At 48.2% G+C, this 25962-nt stretch overlaps 2 protein-coding genes across 4 annotated transcripts in view; one reads left to right on the top strand and one right to left on the bottom strand.

Annotated features, from left to right (window-relative positions):
- Positions 1 to 512: 512 nt before the first annotated feature.
- Positions 513 to 4083, bottom strand: Tnnc1 (troponin C1, slow skeletal and cardiac type). The gene is made up of 6 exons (XM_029468732.2): positions 4008 to 4083; positions 2552 to 2582; positions 2181 to 2327; positions 1706 to 1820; positions 808 to 944; positions 513 to 721 (listed from the first exon to the last, which is right to left on the bottom strand). Exons 1-6 carry the CDS (start codon positions 4029 to 4031, stop codon positions 690 to 692), a joined length of 486 nt encoding a protein of 161 aa, XP_029324592.1. The 5' UTR covers positions 4032 to 4083; the 3' UTR covers positions 513 to 689.
- Positions 4084 to 5496: 1413 nt separating this feature from the next.
- The window catches only part of Nisch (nischarin), a 36220-nt gene continuing 15754 nt past the window's right edge, over positions 5497 to 25962 (top strand). For 2 of the 3 annotated variants that reach the window (XM_085828532.1, XM_085828531.1), the window contains exons 1-11: positions 5497 to 5687; positions 7730 to 7813; positions 8863 to 9045; positions 19599 to 19647; positions 20702 to 20865; positions 21160 to 21255; positions 22455 to 22550; positions 23489 to 23641; positions 24582 to 24650; positions 25056 to 25241; positions 25411 to 25539. In XM_085828532.1, coding sequence (XP_085684658.1) covers positions 5592 to 5687; positions 7730 to 7813; positions 8863 to 9045; positions 19599 to 19647; positions 20702 to 20865; positions 21160 to 21255; positions 22455 to 22550; positions 23489 to 23641; positions 24582 to 24650; positions 25056 to 25241; positions 25411 to 25539 — 1305 coding nt within the window. In that variant the 5' untranslated portion in view covers positions 5497 to 5591. The remainder of the gene's footprint in view (positions 5688 to 7729; positions 7814 to 8862; positions 9046 to 19598; positions 19648 to 20701; positions 20866 to 21159; positions 21256 to 22454; positions 22551 to 23488; positions 23642 to 24581; positions 24651 to 25055; positions 25242 to 25410; positions 25540 to 25962) is intronic. The other variant, XM_021182481.3, reaches the window with a different exon arrangement.

Genomic DNA, 25962 nt, shown 5'->3' with positions numbered 1-25962 from the left:
GAGGCTGGGAGTCAATATTCCTGTAAAAAACCACAAGGCAGAGGGACGACAGTGCTGTAAGCCTGCTGGGTTTCAGGAGGTTTAGCTTCATTCCAAACAGGATGGAGAGCTTGCTGTGCCAAGGAGCACCCAGTGCCTCTGAACTAGCTGTTCCCATCCTGAGAGAGTATCTGTCGACTGATTACTGGCTGAGCCTGGCAGTTCTCCACCCCTTACCTCCCCAGTGAGAAAGTGGGAATGGGCAACTCTGAATGCAGGTCAAATGTCTACTCTACACCTTTCACAAATTCCAGGAGCCTCTTAAAATCCAGGCTCTGGGGCTACAGCAGGGCCTAGTTATCAGGAGAACAGAGCAAGATGTCTCTGACCTAATGAAAGTCTCCGGCAGAAGGTGGGTTGAGCAGTCAGAATACAGACTCTGCAGCCAACCTAACAGGGATGGTGTCATCAGGCAAGAGGGAACCCCGTGAAAAGACCGTGACCCCAGGAAAATCAGAGCAAGATACCAGGCCTCCGGGGAGCAAGGATTTATTTGCGTTCCCCAGGACAGGAATGGGGAGAGAGAGTCCGGAAGGGCCAAGGTTCAAGGACACAGGCAGGCTCAGAGTCTAGAGAGCCCAGCTGCACTCCTACCATGGGGTCTGGCTGGAGAGGGAGAACAGGCGCAGGCAACCGTGCAAGACCAGCATCTACTCCACACCCTTCATGAATTCCAGGAACTCTGTGGAAAGAGGGCCATGTATGTATCAGCGGTAGGAGCCCTGTGAAAGATGAACAAGAGGGCACCTGGTCCTCCCACCCACTCACCGTCATAGTCAATTCGGCCATCGTTGTTCTTGTCACCATCCTTCATAAGCTCTTCAATGTCATCTTCCGTAATGGTTTCACCTGTGGCCTGCAGCATCATCTTCAGCTCATCTAAGTCAATGTAGCCATCAGCGTTTCTACAGGGAGGGAGGGCAAGAGCATCTCAGAGCCCAGGAGGATGTGGAGGAGGGGGAGGAGGAGGGGATAAGAGAGGGGGAGAAGGGAGGGAGAGGGTAGGGGAGGATGTAGAGGAGGGGGAGACAGAAGGGAAGGAGGGAAAGAGCCACACCCACACATTCAACCCCAGGAGGCAGGACAGGGGCACTAGGAGATGCACATCCTGTGTCTCACCTCTCATTGGATGCAAAGACTGCAGGGTGTCTAGCCAGGGACCCGAAACTACTCTTTCTTTCTTTCTTTCTTTCTTTCTTTCTTTCTTTCTTTCTTTCTTTCTTTCTTTCTTTCTTTCTCTCTTTCTTTCTTTTCTTTCTTTTTTTTTTTTTTTTTTGGTTTTTCGAGACAGGGTTTCTCTTTATAGCTCTGGCTGTCCTGGAGCTCACTTTGTAGACCAGGCTGGCCTCGAACTCAGAAATCCGCCTGCCTCTGCCTCCCGAGTGCTGGGATTAAAGGTGTGCGCCACCACGCCCGGCTCTCTCTATCTTTCTATCTTTCTATCTTGTTTGTTTTTGCTTTTGTTCTTTTCAAGACAGGGTTTTTTCTATGCAGCCCTGGCTGTCCTGGAACTCACTCTGTAGACTAGGTTGACCTCAAACTCAGAGATTCACTTGCCTCTATCTCCCGAGTGCTGGGATTAAAGGTGTGTGCCACCACTGCCCAGCTGAAACCACCCCTTCTCCTCTCTGCTTGGGCCAGGGTCAGAAGCCAAGCAAGTCCTCACTTGTCAAACATGCGGAAGAGATCCGACAGCTCCTCCTCAGACTTCCCTTTGCTGTCATCCTTCATGCACCGAACCATCATGACAAGGAACTCATCGAAGTCCACTGTGCCACTGCCTGTGGGTAGGCAGCAGGGCCAGAGAAAGAACAGTTAGCATTCCAGCAATCCCTGCCCCCCGCCCCCCACACACACACATTATAGGGCTAGTGTGTTCCTTTGCCCACTCCTCTTGTTTGAGATAGAACCTTGCTCTGCAGTCCAAGATGGACTGGACCATAGAGAGCTATGTGGCCCAATCAGACTGACTTCAAACTCACAGCAGATCTACTACCTCAGCCTTCTTGGGATCACAGTATGAGCTACTTGCCAAGTTTCTGGATGAGATGGTGAAGATATGGAGGGGAGGTAGCTCCTGGGCCAGTGAACCCAGGGTGCTACAAACACGTGTGGAGACTGGAGTGGGTGAAGGGACTCACCATCCTCGTCTACTTCGTCAATCATCTCCTGCAGCTCCTCAGGTGTGGGGTTCTGGCCCAGCATCCTCATCACCTTGCCCAGCTCCTTGGTGCTGATGCAGCCGTCCTCCGCACCCAGGACAAAGATATCAAAGGCAGCCTTGAACTCTGGGTCCAACAGAGGGTGAGAAGATTGGGTCAGCAGCCAGGACACTAGGAATCCAGGTCCCTGGGGCCACCAGCAAATTGTCCACCTCCCTTCAAGAGTTCTTTGAGGTCAAAGCAAGGAGAACCCTCAGATTATAGCCTCTAATCTGGGGTTCATTCCTGGAAAGGCATCCCCCCTCTATGCCCCCCCAAGCCCTGCTGACCCCTCAATGGGAGACACTTACCATTCTTCTGCTCCTCTGTCAACTGTTCTACCTAGAGAGAAGAGGGGAACTCAGGACCTCAGGACCCAAACTCAGGCCTTAGCAGACTTAGAGACTGACCCCATTCTACATGTGGGAAGAATGATAACAGAAGGAGAATATATTCCCAGGTTACAAAGTCCTCAGTCCTCCTTTCCTGCCTCCAAAGCCCTAAGGTGACCCAGATGGTTTCTCAGAGGCTGGGCTAGGGCCAAGGTGACAGGCAGGCACAAGGTGTCCTGAGTGACAATAGTCATTGACCATTGCATGTCCTTTATGTCATCCTAATGAAACTTAAGCTGCATGGCCTGAGAGACAGCTGTCCCTCAGGTTGAGACAATAAAACGAATGTGGGGGCGAGCAAAGCCACCCACTGTAACCTGACCAGGGTGGCCACTGAGCTATTTTTAAAGGGGGACAAAGTTAAACCTGGTGATTGTTCTGGGGACTTTGGTATGCAGGGGGTGGGGCAGTGTTATCTGCCCCCCTGGCCTACTGGTGCTTCCTCAGGAGCCAAAATTAGTCCCCAGCCCCGCCAGGCCTTGTATGGGCACTGGGTGGAGGGCCACCCCCCTACTCCAGCTCCACAGACTCCTACAAGATAGCCAAGGATACCATAGGAACCAGCTGCAGCCCTTCCCTGCTCACAAGTGGGGCCATATTCCGGGGGTTGGGAGAGAATTTCCTGAGAACAGCTGTTTGCTAGGATTTTCTTGTCCCTGAAGCAGGTATATCAAAAGCCCCTCAGCGTCCCCAGGAAATTGCACAGTCTTAGGGTCACTGTTCTCTAAACCTGACTCTTATCACCCTCAGCTCCTACCTAACCCCTGAGCCTGCCAGGGACTGAGGTTTCAACAATCTGTTCCTTCTTTCCTACCTCTCCTCAGGCCTGTACCTTCAAAGCATCTTCCCCATCCCAGGACTCAAGTTCTCCAGCCCTCTCACAATTTCCTCCCACCATCTAGAGCCTCCTCATCCAGCTCAGGGGCTAGAGGAGGGAGGCAGATCTGAGTATGTAAGAAGCAGATTGTGAGAAATGGAAGCTTGGTTGGGGGGGGGGGCACAGACCTGGAGACACACAGAGAGACAAAGACTCAGAGACATAGTGAGGAAGGAACAGAGATGGAAAGACCTTGTGAAAGACCAAAAGATGTCTAAAGAATAAAAACACAAATACAGTCAAGACGTGACAGGTTAGAAACAGAGGGAGACACAGGATGCTGAAAGCTGAGACCACACCCTCTAGCCACATTGACAAACCCTGAATTGCTACCTTTTCTGCATCCCCCAAATGTCAGCTCAAGGGGCTGGGTTACAGGTGTGTGGGGACCCTTTTGAGTCCCCCATCACTTCCCTAGTGTACCCCTGCCCTCCATCCTTAGCTGAGGGAACCCCAATGGACCTACCCACTCTAACCCCTTAAAGATTCATCTCTCACCGCAGCTTTGTAGATGTCATCCATTCTGGCGGCAGCTCACAGGACAGGCTACTGGGGTTGCCAGCCAGCCAGCCCTCTGCCTGGGCTTAAATAGCCCTGCCTCCCTCCACCTCCTGCTACATTCCCAGCCCAGCCCACCACTGCCTGGAATATCCTCCACCCCCTCCCTGGTCCCTGTAATCTCAGGCTGGCCAAAGTCCCTGTATCATCTGCCTAGGGCCAGGAGCTATGAAAGACTGCAAGGACCAGGTCTCTTGCCATCTGTTCCCCAGACCCCACCCCATCCCCAGGGAAGTCTCAAGAAAAAAAGAATTTATTGCTTTTATTTATGAGTGCATGTGGAAGTCAGAGGACAACTTGCAGGAGTCATCTATCTCTCTCTGCTACCTAGGTTCCCAGGAACCCAGGACTGAACTCAAGTTTTCAGGTTTGGGAGCAAACACCTAAATGCAATACACACACACACACACACACACACACACACACTCACACAACCTCAACAGCCTCAGGAAAAAAAAGTTTCCTGAATGAATGCAAATATGAGCACCCAGGCCCACACAGGAAATGTGAAGTAGAGGCTGGCAGTGTAAGTCCTGCCAAGAAACACTTCCTATGCGAGGTTCAGAGTATAATATGACACTGGTAATGGAAGAAGTCACTGGCCCACAAAGAATAGGCTGGCCTGAAGCCCTTTAGCCGGATCTACCATGCCTCAACCTTTCATCTTTCAAGGACAACAATCAGTGTTCACTTCGGGTTTGAGTCAGCTGCATTCTGTGAGTCAACAAGTGTCCCTAAAGAACCCTATGTCTATCAGGATTCTCTCTCTTTCTCCTCCGGTTGGGTCATCTCTTCTCCAGCTAAGTCTTCCCTATGGTCCAAGGCCCAGTCTGTCTGTCACCTTGAGCTCTTGCAGGATGTCATCTGGGAAACCAGATGGACAGCGCATATCTCTTCCATCCATCCACACGTCCGCTGCATATAAGCTCTCCCAGAACACACCAGTGTGCCACCTAGCACACTGCCAGGGGAAAGCTCGTGGGGTGCTGAGCACTGCAGAATCACCACAATCAATTCTCCACCAGAACTTGTAACAACAAACCCCCTAAGTGTCGGAAAGTCACTCTGGTCCTTGCTCCAGCTCTCACGTCTTATCGTCTTCATTATGCTCTTGCTACACAGGGAATGAACCCAACAGACAGGCGAGACCCTATTAATGTCCCCTCTGGAAACTGAGGCCAGGCGAAGCAGACTGACTTCAGAGAGTTCCGAAGGCCCATGGCCTCTGCCCTTCCCTGCTATGAGCCCAGCGGGCAATGACCACAACTGCCCGAGGGGACAGAACGTCGCACAGGTATACAGAAAGCAAATTGGGCAAGCCTGCAGGAGCTGCGCATGCGTGCCACTGGTTGTGCTGTCAATTACGGGCAGGGGGCGGGGCGAGGACGCAAGCAGGCCGAGGGGCCAAGATGGCGTCGCGGGCGCGGGCGGGGGGCAGCGGGGGCTGGGGGGCGGTGGGACGCTGACCCCGCCCCCTGCTGCTGCCACTCTGCGCCGGGCGTCGGCAGCGGTGGAGCCGGCAACATGGCGGCTGCGACACTCAGCTTCGGCCCTGAGCGGGAGGCCGAGCCTGCCAAGGAGGCGCGCGTCGTGGGTTCTGAGCTCGTGGACACGTACACGGTGTGCTGGGGGGGCCGCGGGCGTCCAGATCGGGCTTAGCGCCTGGAACCCGGAGTTCTCGACCCGGGGGCTTTGAGAAGGGGGGGGGGGCTGGGTCGCACATTCGATGAGTGCGTGGAAGGTTCTGCGAGATAGCGACGAGGGAGCCCGAAAAAATGGGGGATTCGGAGGAAGGGCCGGGTCGCATAGGTTCTGGAGGAGGATCTAGGCGGGGCGCGGGAAGGGGGGCTGGGGAAAGGGTGCGCGACCAGAAAAGAAGACTTGTGTTGGAGGAATCAGAGGGTGGGGGAGGAGGGGATGGTGAGATGGAGGCCCTCTGGATCCTCCAGGCAAGGAAGAATGCCAGCCTAAGAGACCTTCATGGGGAGTCTGGGAGGAAGGGGACGCGGAAAGGGTGGTCTCTGGTCGACGGGACCAAGGGACAGGGCCAGAGATCATCAGGTGGTGAAGGAGAGACGGCAGATCCCGATCTCCACCCCCACCAACCAAACACTAGTCGCAGTCCAGATCAGCCCTGCGAAGTGTGTGTGTGTACGTGCGTGCGTGTGTGTGTGTGTGTGTGGGGGGGGGGGGATGGATGGAAAAATGAGCCCTCGGGGTCTGGAGAGAAAGGAATGGATCCCAGCCGTGCAGAAAACAGAAGTTACCTCGGGGCCGAAGTACAGGGCCTGCAAACCTTAGGGGACGTCACGGCTTAGGGAAGAGGGACACGAGCTTCTAATGTATGTAGGCTACAAGGGAAAGCCAACAAAAAAGGAGGGTAGTTTCTGTGATGGCGTTAGACGCCCTTTGGGCCTGCATAGGGTTGGATGCTAGGCCCGAGAGCCTCGTGGGCAGCCTGCCAGGTGAAAACTTGTTCTGTGGTGGGGGCCCACTGAGCACCTCCCGTCTCCTTGTCCTTTGTTCCCTGGAGGGTGGACAGAGGTAAGGGCCTCGGGCCTGCCTTTGCCCCACCCCACTGGCTCCCACCCTAATACCCGATCCTGAGGGCGATTCCTCTATCTAGTTCTTTCTCCCCGCTGCAAGGAAGAGAAGCCGTCACAGTGGAATTCTGGCTAGCGGCTCCTTTTAGAGCAACAGGCTGGCGGCCCTGGAGAAATGGCTGCTCCTGGGGTCAGGAATCAGCCTCGTTCACTGTTCCCACTAACCTCTCCGTGCTCCAGGCCGAGGAAGGGAAGCTAGGACCATGGGGCTTGATCTAGTTAAGGGATGAGGTCACTCACCTAGGACTAGCTGCAGTCAGTAGAGGCCCTTTGTCCTTCCCCTTAGTGTCAGGAGCAAGGTGATGATCCAAGCTGACCATCCTCATTTGTCACTGGGTGTGATGCACGGGATGTTACTAACATATCTATCTTCTGTTCCATGTTAGGCCTTTACACTTACTTGCTTTACTTGGCCCACCAGGTTTTAAAATGGAGGAATTGAGGCCCAGAGAGAGCTTAGGTTCCCAGTCACTTACATAAGTGGCACATCAGCCACACCCAGGAAATGGGATAGCCAGATTTTGAACCCAGGTTTTGGTGGACGATTAACCACCAGAGCTATATCGCCTTCTATAAAGGCTGATTGAGCCACCGCTGCCCCTGGAAGCATGGTGATGCCTTGCCTCCTGGTTCAGCCACCAAAGTCAAAACCACAGCTAGTTGACTGAAGGCCTTGCTTCTAGGATGGAGTTAGGGCTCCTGGAAAGATGTATAGCAGAGACACTGGTGCTGCCTCACTGGGCTCTGCTCTGCCTCCCTTGGAAGGGGCAGCCTTGCCTATAGCACAAGTTGGGTTTTGAGTTATAGAGACAGAAGGTAAAAAAAAAAATCTAAGGAGGTGTGTGGAGCTAGTCACCCATACCATTCCTTCCTGATAATGGAAGCCAGAGCTCTTCTCCAGACCTCACAGGGCTGTCAAGGAGGCTGAGGAAGGCTGGGTGCACAGTGGGTGTGCAAGGATGCCTGACTCTGGCTTTTTGGGGAGTGGGGACTGAGTATCTTGCAGCTGTTGTGAGTTGGGGTTCTCTTGTCACAAGAAAAATCATTTTTTCCCTTTAGGTTTATGTCATCCAGGTTACCGATGGCAACCATCAGTGGACAATCAAACACCGTTACAGTGATTTTCATGACCTACATGAAAAGGTAATCTGAAGACCTTGGCACCTGTATCTCAAGGGGTGGGGCTTGTGGACCAAGTCTCCGTTGTGCCACATGTTAATTTTAGGGCAAAACTGCCTCCACATCTATTGCTTGTAAGTTTTAAAAACATTTCTTTATGGCCGGGGTTATTACCACACACACCTTTAATCCTAGCAGCACTTGGGAGGCAAAGGCATGTGCATCTCTGTGAGTTTAAGGCCTGCCTCATCTACAGAGCGAGTTCCAGGGCTACACAGAACCCTGTCTTATAAAGCAAAACAAAACAAGTGTGTGTGTGTGTGTGTGTGTGTGTGTGTGTGTGTTCTAGTGAGAGGAAGATGCACATGTACCACAGCTCATGTGTAGAGGTCAGTTTGTGAGAGCAGGGTTCTCTTTCCACCATAGAGGCCCCAGGGATTGAACTTAGGTCATCAGACTTGGCAGCTCCTTTACCCGGTAAACCCTCTCATGAGCTCTGTGACTTGCTGTAGTAAACCAGTTCCTTGATGCAGCAAAAAGAACTGGTTGGTGCTAGGAATGCAACCTAGTATGAGACAGTCTAAGGATAGAATATGTAAATTTTAAATTTAAATTTAAATTTTAAAATTGCCATGCACCTTGAATATAAGACAGTCTCCTGAAGAGGGTACAGGTTTGAACTTGTCCCACAAAATATATTTTTATTCTCTAATAACAGATTGAAATTGTATTTTCCCTTTGCTTTTAGAAAGAGCTGCTTTCTGTGGGGCATTTATAGTGAGCATGTCTTAAAGATACAAACTCCTTTTATTTCCAAACTTCAGGGACCCTAAGCACTACTTATCTGAATATCCCCAAAGACTAAAGATGGCAGTTTCTCACTTGGAACTATATTAGTATTTCCAGCACTACTTGGATCCGAGGCCAGATTCCAGATGCATTAGTTGGAGCACTAATCCCGGCCCTGCTCCCAGCAGTGGTTGCAGAAGATACGACTGACGACTGCCCACCTGGATCTGACACAGACGCAGGGCTTCTTGGTCTGTGCTTGATGTGCTTGTGTTCTCTTACAGCTTGTTGCAGAGAGAAAAATTGACAAAACTCTACTTCCACCCAAAAAGATAATTGGGAAGAACTCGAGAAGCTTGGTAGAGAAGAGGGAGAAAGACCTGGAGGCGTACCTCCAGACTCTACTGACGACCTTCCCTGATGTGGCGCCCAGAGTTCTGGCCCACTTTCTGCATTTTCACCTCTATGTAAGTTCCTTTGGGACTCTCTGCTTTGCCTATGAACCCACAGCCATCAAAGCTGTAGGCCTTGGCTTTGAGGAGACACAGACTGGACCCTGGCCCTGAGGTTAGCTGACAGAGGGTTAGAGGCAGATGGTACAGAGTCACATTTGTGTTGGTGGGTTTATATTAAATTGGACTGGCCATGTATTTTCTTCTACTTCATGACATTTTACTTTGCAGAAATAGCCCATGGTTTGGTTTTTTGTTTTTGTTTGTTTTGTTAGATTTATTTTTTTTATGTATATGAGTACATTGTAGCGGTCTTCAGACACACCAGAAGAGGGCATCAGATCCCATTACAGATGGTTGTGAGCCACCATGTGGTTGGAATTAAACTCAGGACCTCCGGAAGAGCAGTCAGTGCTCTTAACCGCTGAGCCACCTCTTCAGCCATAGGCCATGGTTTTTAAGGTAGATTTCCCTCAGTTGGGTGAGCATGGAGGAGAACTGTGTAATGCCTGGCATACAGTTAGGGTTGCCATGTGGGCTCAGACTCAGCACCAACAGTGGAGCTGTTCATTCTTTTCTACTTTTACTTTTAAGATTATGTTATTTATGCATGGGGTGCGTACATGCCAGGTAAATACATGCAATCCAGAAGAGGGTATTGGGTTTCCTGAGGTTGGAGTTACAGGTGGCACAGGCCAGGCCACCTGCTGAACTGGATTCGGACATGTACTCTTGGTTTTTTGTTTTGTTTTGTTTTTTTGAGACAGGGTTTCTCTGTGTAGTCCTGGCTGTCCTGGAATTCACTCTGTAGACCAGGCTGGCCTCGAACTCAGAAATCCTCCTGCCTCTGCCTCCCAAGTGCTGGGATTAAAGGTGTGCGCCACCACTGCCCGGCTGGACATGTACTCTTAACTAAAGAATTGCCATCACGGGACTCATGGTTGACACCCTCACTGGCAGTGTACTGAAGCTGAGGGGACACACTTTGCTTGTTTGGGACAAGGCAGCATAGATCAGCTCTGTGCTCCCTGCTGGGTAGAGAATGGCATGCCACTACTGACAGAGTAAATCACCCTGAGCAGATGCTTCGTCAGTTTGTAACTGTCCAGAGCCACAGAGCGGGACCATGTCTCAAAAATGGTGAGTAAGTAAAAAGTAATTTAGCTGTCAGACCTTGGGAAGGGTAGTTTAGCAAGCAGTGTGAAACGAAAATGTCAAAAGCTACTAGCAGTTTACTTCTGAGAGTTTATTTTCAGGAAAGATAGGGTAACTCTAAAGGGACACGTGAGGAAAGGCAGTCATGTCAGGATTCAGAGCAAGATACTGAAGACAAGATGGAGAACACTGGAAAGAACTTTCATTTAAAAAAAAAAAAATCAAGCCAAGCCAGGTATGACAGGACACACCTGCAGTTCTAGCACTTTCCAGACTATGGTTCAAAGCCAGCCTGGGCTACACATCAAGACTTGTCTTGAGAATCCAAACAAGGCTGGGTGTAGTAGCACATACCCTCTATCCCAGCAGGCAGAAGCAGGCAAATCTCTTAAGGCCACACAATGAGAATCTTGTCTCCAGTGAAACAGCAAAACAACAAAAACGTGGTCAGCCATGCAACTGGACATTCTATTGTGGTATGGCTGAGGCCCCACTGCCATGGGAAGATAAACATGCAAGAGCAAGTCCTACCGTGCAGGCGCACACCTTTGTCCCAGCGCTTGGGAGGCAGAGGCTGGGGGATCGTTGTTCCAGGCCAGCCTGGGCTTCACAGCAAGCTCCAGGCCAGCCAAGGCTTCACACTGACACTCTGTCTCACCCCCCTTCCCACCCTAAAAACCCACAAAAGGACAGGTTGTAAAACGGTATGTAGACTAGGGTTCTGGTTTTATAAGAAAAAGGGTCACATAGAAATCATTGTCTATGAAAAACTACATGTAGAAGTTTTCTTTCAGAGGTTTTCTGATAACATTTAGTATTTAATTATTTTCCCCGTAAATGATGAAGATGGCTTTGCCTTATTGGAAGTACCTTCTTTAAATTTTTTTAAAAATTGCAAAGTAAGACTTGTGGGCCTTATTAGCCTGAGGTTTGGGGTTTGCTGATGTGGCTGTGCCCTGCCACTGAGCTGGGAGGTGCTGTACACACCTAGATATGGTTATATACCAGGTCCTGTTGTAAATGGTTTGCTTTTGTTGTTGTTGTTGTTTTTAATTTCTTTGTGTTAGAAAAAATTCTCCCTTGCTATATGAGTCTGTTAAATAAATGTCACAAAACTTCCAATCTCCACTGAAGAATGAAACCTGATAAACATCTCTTTGAAGGTCTGGTTTATTGCTTAAGTCTGTGTCTTTAGGGAGACATTTTCCTGGCTGCCTCAGGTTTGCCCAACTCTGATCTGGAAAAGGTCTAGAATGTTCTTTTCAGTTGGACTTTCCTGCGATAGTCTGGGGCCAGCCTAACTCTGGTGGTTCTGGTTTGACCCATGGCCTCGGAGCTGTTTGGTCATACTTGACTTTGTTAATATTAAACATATACATTGGTCGTATAAATCTGAGGATTTTAAAAGTAACGAACCTGTCATTGGATGAACACAGGGGTTCTCAGCCATGGCACTGCTGTCACTCTGAGCTGTGAGGGACAGTAGCACCCCTGGCCTCCGTCCACATGAAACCATTTTCCTTTCCAGTTCCATCAGCTACAACTCTACTCTCTAGAGGAGCCAACGCCCATATTCCGGGGGTGGAGGAGCGTAGTGGGGGCAAAACTCATCCAGTTGAGAACCACTGTGTTAGCTCTCCATTTAAATTTGATTCCACGCAGTGTGATAGCACTGTTAGCTTTTTTGTGGGGGTGGGGTGGGGAGGCTCTCTGGGGAATCTTTTCTTCTTAGCCATCATCTTCCTCAGAGTTGTTCCTGACGTGTCTTGTGTGCAGACACTGGATGAGGCAGGTGGACTTGGAGATCTCTATTTGGCCATGGTGTGGACTGTTTACATTTTACTTTGTTAGGACAGGCTCTCACTATATAGACATAGTTGGCCATGAAGCCCAGGGTGGCCTTGAGCTTGCAGTGACTTCCTGCCTTCCTGCAAACTGCAGTTACAGTATATGTCCACATAGCTGGCCTTTTGAGGGGGCTTGTTTGTATCAAGAAGGGTTTCTTTGTGTAGCCCTGGCTCTCTTGGAAACTCACTTTTTAGATTAGGCTGGCCTCAAACTCAAGAGATCTGCCCGCCTGCCTTTGCCCCTCAAGTGCTGGGATTAAAGTCATGGCGCCACCACATCTAGCTTCGCACCCGGCTTTTTGTTGTTTTCTCTTTGTTTAGGAGGATTACTTTTAGATTGGGATATCATTCACGTACTATAAAGTTTAGTAAGTATACAATTCAGTAGTTTTTAGTTGACTCACGGAGAATTGTGAAATGAACACCACTGTCCAAATTCCAGAACACTTAGCCCACGCTGTGTCTAGGGGCAGTAACTATTTGTCCCCCTCCTTCCCACCCTGACAGTCACTGCCTTGCTTTCTGTCCCTAAGTTTGCTTGTTCTCAGTGTATCAGATAAGTGGTTCATACAACAGGTAGCAACTTTGGCATTAAACTTTTAGTCCTTTTATGACTAATATAGTCTTCAGTTAATACATTCAGAAATCCCTTTTTGTCTGTGACTTTTAATCCCATGGTTTCTGTTGCATATTGGCAACCATGCTTTGAAAATGTTAAATGTAGACTCCAGAAGTTTCATTTTTCATGAATTTTAAAGTACATCCCGTTCTGAGTGGTGTGGTGGTTCCGTCGCTCACAGGATTTGGCATCTTTTCTGGTGTTTCCACACTGTGCATACATCACTTAGTAGCCATCTCAGTTGTCAGATCATGTGTTCCAGTATCACAGTGCCATGTCTGGGTAACTGACGATGTGACAATAACCCGAAGCACCTGAGCCATGGTGCTGGCCATTCAGATGTGCCAAAATGTGCCACGAGTCACGTCCTGTGAGTGCAATGGTAAAAGAAAAAGATACTTTGAAAGACCATACTGCATCATTTTTTAAAAATATTTATTTATTTTATGTATATGAGTACACTGTAGCTGTACAAGATGGTTATAAGCCTTCATGTGGTTGTTGGGAATTGAACTTTTTTAGGACCTCTGCTCGCTCCAGTCAACTCCACTCGCTCAGTCCCTGCTCGCTCCAGCCCAAAGATTTAATATTATACATAAGTACATTGTAGCTGTCTTCAGACACACCAGAAGAGGGCGTCAGATCTCATTATGGGTAACCACCTGTAATAAATGAGATTTATTTATTTTGTGTATATGAGTACACTGTAACTGCAGTATATGAACTGTTTTGAGCATCTGTGGGTTTTAGAGCATGCCCCCTGTAGGTAAGGAGGGACTGCCACAACATTCTGTGTTTTTCCTTCACCATCCCCTTATGTAAGGTGATAAATATATTGCAAGGACCCCAGTAAAGAGCTAAAAGCAAGGCTAACGAGCCTACCCATGCACACACAAATCTTTGCTAAATACGCAAGTCCGTTGTTTTTCTATTTTAGGCTGGTACTTATTATGTATCCTAACCAGAGCTTTTACAGTTTGAGATATCACAGCAGCACTAGCAGGCATCTCCGCTTCATGATTTCCTGGGCTGAAGATTGATTTTTAGTGTAGATCATAACTAATTTATCTTCTTACCAGATTAGAGACTCTTCCTTGTTTCTCTTCTGGAGTCACTTTAAGACGTGTCTTTGGCATATCTGAATCTCTGCATCACTACTCTTGCATGTACAGATGATCCTAAACTCAAGTAAATGCACACGCATTTCAATACTGTGGTAGCCAAGGTGGCTGCGAGTGACTAGTCCGTGACGATAGATTAAGTAAATGTGCCGGACGAGGGTGGCTCGGGTTCCAGGGGACAGAGTGGGACAGCTGGAGGCCTCCTGCTACTCGGAATGATGTGTACTTGAAAACTTACGAGCTGTTCATTTCTGGCACTTTCCATTTAATAATTTTGGACTGTAGTTGACCATGATTACCACAGAAACTGAAACTGGCTGGGGGAGGCTACAGCCTAAGGTTTTATGTAAGTGTGTGTTTCTTACCTACTTCATGTGTGCCCAGGAGAGGAAGGTGAGCCACCAGACTGCTGCTCTGTACATTCTCAGTCACATTGTGTCAGCCGCAGCCTCCCCAGCCTGGCTTACACCAGCACGTGTACCGTCTTTGTCCATACCCCGCGGGAGGGGTGGAGTGGTGTCATCGTGAGCTTGGCTTGCTCTTGCACCATGACTGATGCTGTTGAGAATTTTTTACATGCTTATTTGCCATTTGTATTTTTGGAGAAATGGATTTAAATCCCTTGTCCTTTTAGTCTCGGGCTTTGCTGCTGTTGTTTGGTTTGTGTCGAGTTGTAAGAGCTCTTTATGAATTCTGGGTGCTAGACCCTTATCAGAAGTGTGATATGCAAATAACTCATCTTGTTCCGGGAAGGGTTTTTTTACCCTTTGTTCTTTTTTTTCTTCTCTTTTTTTTGGGGGAGGTGGGAGCCTGCAGATCAAATTCAGGGCTTTTACTCTCCACACATGGAGCCCCACAGAGCTGCGCCCACGGCTTCTCGCTTTATTCTGTTGTTGTTTCTCAGGACATGGTCTCTATAGAGCATAGGCTGGCTTAGAAGTATGTAGAACAAGCTGGCCTCAAACTCCCCATCCTCCTGCCTCAGCCTCCCAAGTGCTGGGATTATAACATGTATCACTACACCTGGCTTTTGTGACTTGATAGTACCCTTTAAAATTTTTTATTTATTTTCATTTCATCCTTTGAAGCATCCGTGCTTTCGGTTTTGACCAAGTCCATCTTTTGAGTGTTTTGGTCACATGTTTTGGGAACCATATCTGAGAAACCATTGCCCCCAGTGTCACAGGAATTTATATTTTCTCTTATGAATTTTGTTTCACATTTAGGATGTTGACCCATTTTGAGTTCATTTTTGTGTATGGTATGAAGTGTGTGTATGGGGGTCCTAGCTTGATTCTTTCAAAGTATGGATTTTAATGACTAGGGGATTCTTTCTGTCCCCCATCCAGCTCTAAAATGGGAATCCAGGGGCTGGAGCAACCTTTGCTTCCTACTCCTGGATAGCTGCACTCTTAGCTTCCTAGACTCACAGTCATAGATCCCATCCCAGAACCTCTAGAGATGGTTCTGACTCTGTAGAAACCAATCCATGGATTATCACAACCATAACTGTTCTTGGGTAGGACACCTTACCGTGGACTTGGAAATAGACAGAGCCAAGTTTGTCCTCCAGACCTGCTCATTTCAAGTTAACTCCAAGTCAGTCATTTAACTTTTTTGCACCCTGAACTGTTCTGTGAGCTGGAAGATGATAATCTGGGACTCTTTGAAGCCTGCATGAGATTGCACAGTGAATGTCTGAGGCTTAGAAGAGGCATGGGTCAGGGCACATCACGTGTCATCATACTGGGCTGTTCTGGTAGGGAAAGAGACTGAGTTCTCTTCAAAAGGAAAGTTTATATCATTTCCTTATATTAAAGCTACTTGACACTTGACTGTAATCAAAAAAAATTTTTTTTTTAATTTGAAATGTAACTGTCAACTGTTAGTACTGGCTTTAGATCCATTTTATTATAATTTGTTTTAGTTGAAAGCACTGTGGATGATAACAGGCCTGCTTGGTGTGTTTGTTTTTCAAGGTTATAGTCCTGGAGCTCTTTTAAAGTTTTATGTGAATCCTTAAGTGAGGAATCTTTGCTGAAAGTTGAACCACATATAATATGGCTGACTTCTACTAGCACAAAATAAAAGCTAGCCGAGTTCCCTCAATCCTTACTCTGTATAGCTAGGTCACATCTGAGTGATGGCCTCTGTGGCTTGTCATTAATGGCTGGCTAGTGTCCACTGACAGGCACAATGCTTTAGCACAGGCCAAGAGATAGCAGGGCCTGGCTAGGTGTTTGTTTGTTTGTTTGTTTGAATTTTACTTATTTTGTGTATTTTAGGTATGAGTGCTCTATCCTGATGTACACCTCTGTGCCACAAGGGGGCATCAAACCCCATCATAGATGCTTGTGAGCCACTGTGTGCTGGTTGGAAATTGAACTCAGTGCTCTTAATTGCTGAACTCACTCTCCAGTCCCTGGCTAGGGGTTTTTAATGAGCACTGGCATATGTATTTGGGGGTACACTTGATGTTAGGCTCTACGTCCACATGGTGGTTACATGAAGCCCAAAGTGGAGGTGTAGCTTATCTAGAATGGGAAAGGCCCTCGAGTCCATCCCAGGACAACAGGCTTTTAAAAGTTCTTGGGAGGCAGGGGGCGTAAGCGTGCGCCTTTCCCCCAAGAGTGCACACTGACACACGGTCCTCTTCCTGGCATGGCTGATCAAGTCTGTAGCACATGTTATTTTACAGTTATATCCCTCAAAGCACTTCAGGTCCCTTCAGCACAAATATAGTACGCTATGTAAAGAACCACCTGTCTCCACAGGTGACACTACATGGGAGTCCATAGCTGGGCTCAGGGGCCACTGAGCCCCCTGCCCTGTTTCTTACTGTCCCAGAGAGAGGCCTGACTGTATTGCTTCACCCACAGGTGCAGTGTGACCAGAGGAGGCTGGTGTTCTAGGTTTGCAGTCTGAGGGATTTCAGTGTCCCTCTGGTTTTGGCTCTCTCCTAAGATGAAGATCAGTCTGGGGAAGCCAAGTAGGAAGGGCAACAGGATGCTCTTCCTGTGCCCTGAGTGGGAGAGTGGTACAGTTTGCTTTCGGCATTCTTCAGAAATTAATGCTCTTGGCTCCTCATATCAACTCTATGTTTTCTGGAAACTCCAGCCCTGTCTCCTTCGCAGGGCTGATATGCAGCATGAGTCTGTCTCTGTTCTGTCTGAGTCAACACCAGTTGTCCAAAGAAATACACCAAGGAGGGGGAGGAACGCATTGACGACAGGGCAGAAAGTCAGGCTTCCTGTGCCAGTGCAATGCCTGCGCTGCCTGGGAGCTGAGGGAAGTGTAGACTGGCGGCCCCTGGGACTTAAGCATTTGGTGGTCTGACTGCAGGAGGATAGGAAGTAGAGGGCATCGTTTTTTGAAGTGCATGGGAGACATGTCTGTGGTCAGTCCAGGCATTTCCCTGGCTGGGCTCAGATCCTCACGTCTGCCAGGAGAACTGATGGGCGTGGGAGGTGGAGACTGAGGTTGAGCTTTGTACAACCTGCAGCCTCTGCCAGCTGGCAGCCTGCTTCTCTGCTAGCCTTTTACATTGTGACCTGTAGCCCTAACTCTCTAACACAGCTGTGATGGCTTTCTGTACACCGAGGGATGAAGTGACAGAGGAACAGTTCTTATGTTATATACAAACTGAATAAACACAACTTTTAAAGATCATAAAAGGTCAAGAAAATAAAACAGGAAAATACTCTTACATTCTTGGAATAAAAGATCCTTGCAGTTACAAAGTAAAAGAATTAGAGGTTAAACATAAAAGTGAAAAACCTTACTATGTTAAGAAAACCACCTTGAACAAAGGACAACGAGGCCAGAGGAAATGCTTCCTGTATAAACAACCATTAAAAGTGCTGTCAGGGGGCTGGCGAGATGGCTCAGAGGTTAAGAGCACTGACTGCTCTTCTGAAGGTCCTGAGTCCAAATCTGAGCAACCACATGGTGGCTCACAACCACCAATAATGAGATCTGATGCGTCTGAAGTCAGCTACAGTGTACTTATTTATAATGATAAATAAATCTTTGGGCCAGAGCAAGCAGGGACTGAGCGAGCAGGATTAACCAGAGTGAGCAGAGGTCCTAAAAATTAAATTCCCAACAACCACATGAAGGCTCACAACCATCTGTACAGCTATAATGTATTCACATACATAAAATTAATAAATAAATCTTTAAAAAAAAAAAAAAGAGTGCTGTCAGTAGCTAGGTGAACAGCTCTGTTTTATCCCAGCTACTTGGGAGGCTGAGGCAGAAAAATTCTGAATTTGAACCCAACCAGGTAACTTGGTGAGATTCTGTCTCAAAACACAAAAGGGCTGGTTGCCATAGCTCAGCGATAGAGGCCCTAGGTTCAGTTTCCAGTATTTGACGGGGGTAGCTATGATTTGTAAGGTTATGAAGAAGAGACAAGTACTAAGAAAAACAGGAACAGGCCTCCCCTTCCCTACAGCCTGGTGCTTTGTAAATTCTATAAATATGTGTGTATCCTAGCTGTACTCTAGCAGCGGTAGCAGCAGCGTCCTGTGAGTGCTGAGGGGTTATTTGCACCGCCATCTGGGCTTGTTTACAAAAAGACCTGTGGACTACCATCTGCCAATTTAATCTCTTGCCTGTGGGAGGTGGGGCGGAAGGTTTTGATGGGGTCTGCAAACAACACGATTGTTTTTAGATTTTTAGAATTTTATGTGTATGAGTGTTTTTTTTTTTTTTTGACATATACACACACACATACACCATGCTTGTGTCTGTATCTGAGGTTAGAAAAGATTCCTAAAATTGGCTCAAAATCAATGATTGTGAGCCACCACATGGGTCCAAACCAGAGTTCCCTAGAAGAGTGGCCAGCGCTGATAACCACTGAGCTGTCTCTCAGCCCACGATTGTTTTGAGTGCAGAGGCAGCTGGTTATGTACAGGGGAACCAAGATTGCATGCTGGAGGGTAGCTTTACTGGTTTATAGCCATATAAAGTGGAAATGTCCCTAAAGCTCTCCACCTGTGTTTGCTTATCTGTGTTACATGGTACAAGGTAGCGGGTCCTCTTGTAGGACAGTGGGAGAAGTCAGCCAGCCAGAACCTACCGAGTACTCAGGCATTGTCTGGTATGAGCTAGAGCCTCGCATGTCTGCTGTTAATGTGAGAGAACATGGTTCTTGCCATGTCTCCTTAAGGCATTGTATCGTTTGAAAACCCTTGCCACATCTTTCTAGTGACCCAGGGGCTTTGTGGGACTGCTCCGACTCTGGAAGGGATGCACACAGGACAAAGGTGTGTCCACTCTTTTCAAGAAACATTTGACAAGAGAGAAGGTGGCAGTTCCGTTCTCCAGAGTCAGTTTAGGGAGATGCTGGCTCCCCAGCCAGTCCTTAGCATTGGTCAAGACTGTGGGCTGTAGCATGATCCGCCATGTTGTGCAGACCGTTCTGACATCCATAGATCTGATCTGAAAATACTTGGTTCTGTTTCTAAGCTCCTTGCTTTGTTCTAGCTTTTCTTCCCCCTCCAGCTTTTTCCCCATCTCACTGCTGTGTCCTGCTAGCTGCTTGCAGGCCATGCAGCTGGAGGACAGGCATGATACAACCCAGTACAAAGCCCTTATGTAGAACGTCATCAGACGGTTCTTGTGGCTGTATTGTTACTTGATTGTGCAGTTCTCAAGCGTGGGTTTTGAAAGTGACAGTGTCTTATTGCAGTGTCAAAGATTGGACACTCCTGAGATCTAGACTTGGCCCTCCACAAGCAGACTGAGTAGATAGCGGGATGTGTGCAATTCCAGGGATGGACAGGTAGGTGTCTAACTACAGGGCTTGTTTCTCCACAGGAAATAAATGGTGTCACTGCAGCACTGGCTGAAGAACTCTTTGAAAAAGGTACATACATACATAGCTGTTGGTCCTTGAAATGCTGGGCCATTTGCCTAATGGAGTAGGTAGCTGAAGGCTCAGGCTAGCACGAGCTCACCTGTAAGGTCCTCTCCAGGGCCCACCTTCTTGAAGGTGTCAGGTCCCTGGCTACCCACCTACTTGTCCTGCAGGTGAAGATGTATATTCCTTCACTCTTAAGATTCCTTGTTAGCATGAATTGTCTGTCTTATTATTATTATTATTATTATTATTATTATGGGGGGGAGCACATGTGTCACAGCACACATACGGAGATCAGAGGACGACTCGGTAGAGTCAGTTCTCCCATTCCACCTTTATGTAGGTTCTGGGAATCAAACTCGGGTAGCCAGGCTTGTGTATGGTGAGTGTCTAGGACTCACCCAAGTCTCAGGTTCCAAGCCACATGGGGTGCTGAAAGTGGCTGGCATGCTGCCATCTTGCACCTGATTTGTCCTTGCTTGGAAGTAGTCAGATCGCAAGTAGGAGTCAGTCTTGCATCATGGTCTTGCCAGAGAACATATTAACAATAGCTGACATGTAGTGAGCAGCCCTTGCCAGCATGCTTACATTTAGTATTCACTACCTTCCCTGAAGTAAAGGAAGGATGCTAGTGGTCGGAGACCCAGAGACCTGATAGAAGAAGCAGTTTAAGGACTGAATGCTGGCATCTTATTTGACCTTAGTGTCTACATATTAGAGGGTGCAGTGTAGTTGTGATACCCACAGCACTGCCTTTCTTAGCCTTGTCTTGTCTCAGTCAGTGCCTTAGATCTCTACTCTTCTGGATGGCTCCCCACTCCCCTCCCGCAACACATCCCTCCTTTCTCATCACGTGTCCAGGACTGCCCTATACCCAGTGTGAGCTCCAAAGGGCTGCTCCTATGTACTTAAGACCAGCTTTACATGGTGGGCGGGTGCATGTCATAGGTGCTTGCTGCATGCTTGTTGACTGTTGGCTTGGTGCTTATACTGCCCTGGCTGAACACCAGGCTGGGACTGCGTCTAGACACTTACTTACCTTTGGGTTTGGCTGTTACAGGAGAACAACTTCTAGGAGCCGGTGAGGTCTTTGCCATCAGGCCCTTGCAGCTCTATGCTGTCACAGAACAGCTGCAACAGGGAAAGCCTACTTGTGCCAGTGGTGATGCCAAGACTGACCTTGGACACATCCTAGACTTCACCTGTCGCCTTAAGTACCTTAAGGTAAAGATGCAGCAGCTTACTTGTGCAGTCACTCACTTGGCTCTCAGTTCTGACAGCTTACTAGCTGCCAGTGTGTGAGGAGGACCAGGGCTTGGGGTGTTCGGTATATGAAAGGGACCTAGTGTCCTTGATACTGTGCTTCTGCCTGTGAGCAGCAGAAGCCAGCAGGGCCCACTGTCTCAATACTGTAGAAGTGGTCAAAACTTTTGAGTTTGACAGCTGCTGCCACAGTGACCCAAACGTGCAGATAGAGAAGGTATTAGCATCTCTAATTTAAATCTATTTTGGTCTTAGGTTTCAGGCACAGATGGACCTTTTGGGACCAGCAATATTAAGGAGCAGCTCTTGCCCTTTGATCTTTCAATATTCAAGTCTCTTCACCAGGTGGAGGTAAGGCCAAGTCTGCTGGTGAACAGGCAGGGCTGGGCCCTGCACAGCACATCTTGCACCTAATGTTTGTGTGTAGGAATGGCTATGATAGCAAGTGGTAGGCACTGTGGCTTTCATATTTGTCAATAGATTGGAAGGTTCTATCCAAGTAAATCAAGCCCCTCTAAAGACAGAAAGGGAGCCTTTTCTGACCTCAGCTGGTTGCAGGCCTCCATCCCTGCAATAGGAAGTATTAGATCTGCAGAGCTCCAGAGCCTAGTCCCTCTGGTCTCTCGCAGAGTCAAGGACAAGCATTATTCAGGTAGAAATCACAGAAACCATCCCAAAGGCCAGAGAGAGGCAATTCAAATTCTTTGTTTTCCAAGTCAAAGGCCTTGTGTTTCCTGAGCTTGGCTTGTATGCTCAGCCTGTACCCTGCATCCATGTATACTCCATCAAGTCTCCCAGCCGTTCTGTGACGTATAGAAGCTGTCCTTCTGTTTACAGCTGAGGAAACTGAGGCTTAGGGCGAGGAGGAGCTTTGGTTGAACTCCAGAAGCCTGCTCCCACTGACCTGCTCTTACTTGAGGATGTGGGGCAGTTGGGAAGGCAGAAGAGACACCCCCTGTACTGTGGAGGGAACCCCTTTTTCCCTGCTCTGATTCCTGTGTCCTCCTTTTCTATTTACTTGGCAAACCCAGATATCCCTTAACCAAAGAAGTGGAATTTGTGTCTCATAACATGAGAGTCCATTTTTGAGTCAGGGTCTCACTGTGTAGCTCTGGCTGTCCTGAAACTCACTGTGTAGGTGAGGTTGGCCTTGAACTCACAGCGATCCACCTGCCTCTGCTCCTGAGTGCTGAGATCAGAGGTGTTTGAAACTATGCCTAGCTAAATGCCTTTCTTACTAGATGCTTAAAACTGTTAATCTGCTAAGTAGCACTGGGGAATTAAAAAAAACCAAGGTTTTTTGTTTATTTATTTGTTTGAGACAGGGTTTCTCTGTATAGCCCTGGCTGACCTGGAACTCATGCTGTAGATCAGGCTGGCCTCAAACTCAGAAATCCGCCTGCCTCTGCCTCCTGAGTTCTGGAAGTAAAGGTGTGCCACTGCTGTCACCAGGCTGAAAGAAGTCACCTTTTATCAAAGGAATGCCTAATTCCTGGAGTTTCTGAGGCTTCAAGATGCCATTTCTGAGACACAGCTATTTTTTGTTCCAGATAAGTCATTGTGATGCCAAGCATATCCGAGGGCTGGTTACCTCCAAACCAACTTTAGCCACGATGAGTGTTCGATTCTCAGCAACCTCAATGAAGGTGAGATCTGCCTTTGTGTTTCTGCCTGGGGCCTGGCCTGTGGGCACAGCCTTTGTGAGTGAACCTGACTGAATTTCCTCTGAGCCCAGCAGCCCTGGCTTAGCACTTATTTGTCTCTCTTCCTCCATGGACTTGAAGAGGAAGATGAGGCTTAGAAGGGTTGGGCCTTGTCTGGACATGAGTAACAGAAACAGCCCAGCTGCTGATGTCGGAAGTCCCTTTTATGGTTTTGTGGATATCATCATCATGATGTTAAATCCTCCCTTAGCACAGAGACCATAGGTAGGAGCAAATTTTATGACTTAGGCATCTAATCAAAATTTGGGTTTATTGAAACTTCTTTCTCCTAAGGCTCCCAGCGGAAAGGAAGAAGCTGTAGGGAGAGCAAAGTGTAGCTGCCTTGTCCCTTGGGAGGTGTTCCTTGCCGTGTGCTAAAGCAACCCAGGCTGATCCCTTAGAAGATGTCTTGTAGAAGAAGTCAAACCAGGGAGAACTGCCTCCCTCTCCTTTGGTGACTGATGCTCTGGGCTGTTACTCTCCTCTTAGCGATGATTCGCTCCCTGTGAAGTCATGGCTAAGGGATTTGCTGCCCACAGTAGAGACCATTCTGAAAGCACGGTTGCCTGGCAACACCAGAGTCCTTCAGTCTCTTCTGGTTAAGCCAGGAAAGATATCACTCTATAGCAGAGGCCCGAGAGGGCTTGACTAGAATTTATTCTTGAAGTCACAGGGCCAGAACTTACTCAAGCTGCTGGTATGCTAAGCCTTTCAATTATTTCACAACCGCTTAGACACATGAACCAAAGCCCCTTTAATGCAAGCTCATTTCCACATGCTAAATATGCTCCAGCTCTTCCTTAAATTTTGCAACTGTAGCATGTTCCACTCAGTGTTGCGTGAGGGCCCAAGTGTGGTGCTCAACAGATGTTCTTATGCAGGAAGTGCTTGTTCCTGAGGCCTCAGAATTTGATGAGTGGGAGCCTGAAGGCACTGCCCTCGGAGGCCCTGTGACTGCTATCATCCCAACATGGCAAGCACTGACTACTCTAGACCTGAGCCACAACAGCATCTGTGAGATCGACGAATCTGTGGTATGATTGTAGCAGCCTCCCAGGCTCTCAGACCGCCCAGACCCTAGGATTGCCTGTTAGAATTGATCTTTTCCTGAAGGTTTCCCCAAAATTCTTTATTCAATAGTCTATACATTGTTCGTAGTTTTAAAATTAAATTTCAAGAGCTGGAGAGATAGCTCAGCGGTTAAAGGCATTGGCTCTTCTTCCAGAGGTCCTGAGTTCAGTTTCCAGGAACCACATGGTGGCTCACAACCATCTGTAGTGGGATCCAATGTCCTCCTTTGGTGTGTCTAAGAAGAACCACAATGTACTCACATAAATAAAATGAATCTTAAAAAAATTAAATTTCAAAGTGAGAATATTTTAAAATAGTTGATTCATAAAACCAAGTGAAGCATTATGAACTATGTGTACGTTTAATATAACCATGGTAAGTGATAATATTCAGTCCTAAAAAATAGCAGAAAACTCATTTCCTAGAATACAGGCGTGCCTATGTTAGAGTGACATTCCCAAGGCCTTCAAGGGTGTGGTTCTTAGGTGGTGTTGGTGCGCGCCTTTAATCCCAACACTCGGGAGCCAGAGGCAGAAGGATCTCTTGTGAGTTTGAGGCTAGCTTGGTCTACAGAGAGAGTTCTAGGACAGAGAAACCCTGCCTTGAAAAACCAATAATAATAATAATAATAATAATAATAGCATGATTCTTTTTGTGCTTTGTGGTAGTGAGCAGGGTTAAAAAAGAATGTGCTCCCTTATCTCTCTGGCAATTACCATTCGTATTACTTAAGCCACTTGTTCTATCCAAATTGTGTATTCTTTTGGGTTTCTGCTGATGGGACAGTGGGAGGGGTCAGGGAGAAAGTGTGCCGGCTGGAAATGCATGTTCAGCCACCACGTACGTGAACTGTGTGTGGGCCAGCCTCCTTGAGTAATGCTAAACATTCTTTTCTTTCATAAGAAACTGATCCCAAAGATTGAGTACCTGGACCTGAGTCACAATGGAGTGCGAGTTGTGGATAACCTGCAGGTAATGGCTGCCCACAGCTCTCCAGGACTTGCTCTCTAGGTGGGCCCAGAGGCTGGAGAGAAGCACTGTGCCCCAGAGGGTGGTGAGCCCACCAGAGTGTGGTGAGCATGGGCTTCCAGGGATGCATTGACCACTGCTCTAGCCCCCAAGCGTCAGTAAAGCTGAGTGTGCAAACCGAGCGTGATGATGACAGAAAGGCAGATCTTCAGTGCTCACCCCTAACCTGTCAGCAGGGGATGCCAGCAGGTTATGTCATGGGAAAGAGGGAAGAGGGCCTTCCTTTCTCAGCAGTTGTCAGAGCACTTACAGAGCTGCCTCATAGACTGGTCTAAGTGCTCTAAAGGGCACAGTGACCTCTCTGGAGGACTAACCTCTGCTGCCACCCTGTTTCTCCTGCTGCTACAGCACCTGTACAACCTCGTGCACCTTGACCTGTCCTACAACAAGCTCTCCTCCCTGGAAGGCGTGCACACTAAACTTGGCAATGTCAAAACCCTAAACCTGGCAGGCAACTTCTTAGAGAGTCTGAGCGGTCTGCACAAACTCTACTCCCTGGTTAATGTGGACCTCCGAAACAACCGGATTGAGCAGGTAAGCCCAATCCTGAGGGCCTCAGGATCTAGGGTTGCTGGACCTTGTTGTTTATTATTTTAAAGAAAAGAAAACCAGTAGAATTCTGTCCACTCAAAAGCAGCCATCGAATGTGTAGTCTGTTGCTGAGGTGTTAGAAGGCAGGGCCAAAAGTACTCATGTCTTGCAGTTGGATGAGGTCAAGAGCATTGGCAGCCTGCCATGTCTGGAGCGTTTGACCTTGCTGAACAACCCTTTGAGCATCATCCCTGACTACCGGACCAAGGTGCTTTCCCAGTTTGGAGAACGAGCCTCTGAGGTAAGCCCCAGAAGCAGTATCAGAACCCAGAGAGACTGGCAGGGAGAACCCAGTCTGTCTGCAAAGGCAGAGCGAGGTAAGGCTGTCCGCTCTGCCCTTGTCTGCTTCTGAGGGACGTCTGCAGTCCCCTGCTCCCCATGGGAGTACCCCTGCAGACCCCACCTCTCTCCTGGCGCTGCTTATTCCCTGGCAGGCTTCATGGGTGCCAGGACTTCAAGCTTGGAGGCTTCAGGAACACATGGGCACAGAAGGATTGTTTCCAACTTTTAAAAACTACATTGGAAGCTGGGCAGTGGTGGTTCACACCTTTAATCTCAGCACTCAGGAGGCAGAGACAAGCAGATCTCTGTGAGTTCAAGGCCAGTCTAATCTACAGAGCAAGTTCTAGGACAGGTAGGGCTACACAGAGAAATCCTATGTCAA

The sequence above is a fragment of the Mus caroli genome, unplaced genomic scaffold (assembly GCF_978045245.1).
Source record: "Mus caroli unplaced genomic scaffold, Mus_caroli_1 scaffold_12, whole genome shotgun sequence".
NCBI classification, from domain to species: Eukaryota; Metazoa; Chordata; class Mammalia; order Rodentia; family Muridae; genus Mus; species Mus caroli.
The sequence above is the reverse complement of the archived record's forward strand: the minus strand, read 5'-3'. Positions and strand labels throughout refer to the sequence as shown.

What these genes read in the sequence shown, in the direction of transcription:
- Tnnc1 (XM_029468732.2), bottom strand. Translation starts at nt 4,031, where the DNA reads ATGGATGACATCTACAAAGCTGCG. An exon ending in ATGACATCTACAAAGCTGCG is followed by an intron (nt 2,583 to 4,007) that starts GTGAGAGATGAA and finishes TCTTCTCTCTAG; the next exon opens with GTAGAACAGTTGACAGAGGA. An exon ending in CTCTTCCGCATGTTTGACAA is followed by an intron (nt 945 to 1,705) that starts GTGAGGACTTGC and finishes CCCTCCCTGTAG; the next exon opens with AAACGCTGATGGCTACATTG.